The following is a 3,313-nucleotide window of genomic DNA, read 5'->3' as shown; positions in this document are numbered from 1 at the left end:
AAGGCGCGATTCCGTGTCCATCGGATGTGCTATTGTACACTGTATAACATGTGAATAAATTAAGTGGAATGCGCTGGTGAGGTGATTCCCCAGCACACATCACTGAACACGAGATGATTTTAGAAAATTTGTATTTGATTGATTTCAATTCAGCACCATAATATTCAATAGAAACACAGCTACTACTTCAGGCTTGATGCTATTACCAACCCAAGCCTGAAGTAGTAGCTGTGTTTCTATGTAGTATCGGTGCTGGACTGAAATCAATAAAGTACCAAATTTTTAAAAATCATTATAATATATAATGGTAAACTTATTTTCCTGAGCTGTGCGTTTTGCGCGTGAGTTTCCTTGGACCTAGCGTATATAAAAATGGCTATAACGCATCCCGATGATTTCATTTCTTTGTGGTAGTTTCAATGAATTGGATCATTTGTGATGTTCGTCGTTACCCGCGCCAGCACTATGTTGAGTTTACCGGTGTTTTTAGCAATGTTTGCTGTATGTTCTCAAGGATCGGAGCTCTTTGGTAGAACCCCTCCGACAGACTATTTTCAACGAACGAATATTTTTGGTAAGTAGTCATTTAAAAACAGTAGGCGGCAATCATCATCAGATTTGAAATTTGCATTAAATTATTTTCTCAGCAATTATAAACGCCCAAATTTCTCTTTTACTTTTATATTCCTAACTGTAGATTGTCCTAACAGATTCTATCAGGCTGAATTGACGAAAAAATACAGTAAGTATACAGATCCTGATTAAATTACTTATATGACAACAGAGAAAGTCTGTTCTGAATAAGCCGATAGAATGATGACTAATAAAACCAAAAACTTCAATACGACAAGTAATTATCTGAATAGCCTTCACAGAACACCACACTCAGGGCCCTGCGGTGGCGGGGGGCTTCCGTGTATTCAATGGCGAATACCAGCACATGGTGAGTCTTAATTAGTGGATAATGTACACAGACGGATTATAAGCGCATGGACATTTGATTGATCATTAACAATTTCAGGCTGCAATCGGTTGGATAGTAGATGGTGAGACAAATTATCTTTGTGGCGGCACCTTGATACATCCAAAGTTTGTCCTGACAGCAGCGCACTGCGCAATTCAGGTTGATGGGTAACGGCATATTAAGTGTATGATCCTTAACGCAGATTAACCAGCAAAACATGTTTCCAGTGTTCTTCCCAGCACGGTACGTTTCGGTGACACAGATTTGGCCAGTTCAGACAACGATTTCGAGGCGCAGCAGGTTTCCATTGAACGCATCAAACGACATCCGCTGCATAAATTCTCGCGGAGCTACCATGATATTGCACTGATAGAACTGGCTCACGAGGTACGGTTATCGGAATTCGTATGTCCCGCCTGTCTGTGGTTAGAAAGTGACCTACCAAGTGATCCACTCAGGATTGTTGGATTTGGCGAAACTGAACATGCTGGTGGACTCAGTTCAACGCTACAAGGGGGGCGAGTTTCGTTGATGGCGAGTGATTCTTGTAGGGAGAAAATTATGTCCGATCGAAGATTGTCGGATGGTTTGACCGATTCTCAGTTCTGCGCGTCACATAGAGAAATGGACACATGCCGGGTAAGAGTGATCACAAATAGTCGAATCAGTTTTAACTAGACATTATCAATCTACAGGGAGACTCAGGCGGTCCAATCGAGGTCAGGCGTTTTGATATGAATGATTTGGAACATCCACTAGTGGTTGGTGTAACTTCTTTCGGGACTCCTTGCGTGAATGGTTCAACTGGAGTGTACACTAAAATTGCGCCCTACATCGACTGGATCGAGAGTGAAATCAATGAAACGATCAGTTACGACAGATGCACTTCTCGCTGTTCAATGAGAGTAAGTGGTAGCCATTCAATAGTACGATCAGGATTTCGAGGCTTAGTTCATTTATTGCGAGATCAGAGTGTAGAGAGTCATTTCAACTGTGCGGGAACACTAATTGACGATCGTTTCGTACTGACAACAGCTTCATGTGTTACTGATCCTGGTTCCAGGCCAAATTTCATCTACATTTCCCACAATGGAGAAACAGTTCAGATCGATCAAATCATCTTGTCTCCTAATCGGAAGTTGAACAAATCTTCTGAAGGTTTGGCTTTGCTGAAGCTCAGCAAGTATCTCAAACCAGGTGTAGAACTGCGACCAACTTGTCTGGCGAATGTTGGATCAAATAAAGGTACGTTGTCCTTCTTTATGACTAGTCAGGACATCAAAGCAAAAGATCAGATCAAGTTTAAATACTTTTCTAAGAGCGTGCATCCCACTGAAAAGTGCAACGAAATCCAATTTAGGGATAGAATTTGCGCACTTAATAGCTTTCCAACAATACCAACAATTTGTAATGTAAGTTTGGCGGTCAACAAAATTTTACGCAAAAAACTTAATGTAATTGTCATTTTAGCTTTTCATCGGTGGACCGATTATTAGAAAGGATCGTTTTTCGATACCATATTTGCATGGTGTTGCAAACAACCAAAATACCGGATGTGACGGAAAACTATATGGAATTCCTGTGAAGGCTCATTTAAAATGGATTGAGTCTGTTATAGTTGGAATGGAGAGAAGTGGAATGCTGATTGTTGCTAAATAAAGTATAGGATTTCTTTATTAATCTAGCTTAATACAAAGCAGTACTCAATTATTTTCAATATACTAAAACGTGTAAATTTACATCTTCTGACACTGAAATATACGAGCATTGTATTTTATAATAGGTATTGTATTGTCTTCGATTAGAATATTACATTACAACATTATAACCTAACTCAAACTTATGTGCAAATTAAACGATTGTTTGCTAAGATTAAAATCAAAGAGCAGGTTAGTTTATGTTGATTACCAGTAGGTGCGGTAAAGCGTAGCTTACGGTTGAGAATGAAACGTTGGTCCTTGACGAATGTGACTCGATCTATGGGAGCAGAACTCATCGAGTATTAGGTTCTTCACTGGCACAGTTAACCTCACGTTTCTTGACAGTTCGCTTGTACTGTTTACAAGGACTTAGAAAATTTTTTGAGCGACTAGATTCGCTTGAAGCAAATTGCCAAGCATTTTTCTAAGTCCATGTAAACTGTCATGAACTGTCAAAAATGAACACTCAGTTCATTTGTGACGTCAGCGTAAAGTATTCAATTCAAATTCGAATGAATCGAATGAATCGAAAGAATCTAATGAATCGAATGAATCGAATGAATCGAATGAATCGAATGAATCGAATGAATCGAATGAATCGAATGAATCGAATGAATTGAATGAACCGAATGAATCGAATGAATCGAAT

The 3,313-nt window shown here is 39.3% G+C and overlaps 1 protein-coding gene across 2 annotated transcripts; it reads left to right on the top strand.

Moving 5' to 3' along the window:
- The first annotated feature begins 417 nt into the window (after positions 1-417).
- On the top strand, positions 418-2,762 carry LOC131689621 (ovochymase-2-like). 2 transcript variants are annotated; one of them, XM_058974841.1, is made up of 7 exons: positions 418-574; positions 698-742; positions 876-943; positions 1,022-1,131; positions 1,192-1,603; positions 1,660-2,376; positions 2,435-2,762. In XM_058974841.1, the coding sequence occupies exons 1-7, from the start codon at positions 439-441 to the stop codon at positions 2,621-2,623; spliced, it is 1,677 nt and encodes a 558-aa protein (XP_058830824.1). In that variant the 5' UTR covers positions 418-438; the 3' UTR covers positions 2,624-2,762. The 2 variants fall into 2 exon arrangements, with proteins under 2 accessions (XP_058830824.1, XP_058830823.1); XM_058974840.1 differs by having other exon boundaries at positions 867-943.
- Positions 2,763-3,313: the final 551 nt, after the last annotated feature.

This window comes from Topomyia yanbarensis, chromosome 3 (assembly GCF_030247195.1).
Source record: "Topomyia yanbarensis strain Yona2022 chromosome 3, ASM3024719v1, whole genome shotgun sequence".
Classification (NCBI taxonomy): Eukaryota; Metazoa; Arthropoda; class Insecta; order Diptera; family Culicidae; genus Topomyia; species Topomyia yanbarensis.
This window is presented reverse-complemented; position numbering and strand designations above follow the sequence as displayed.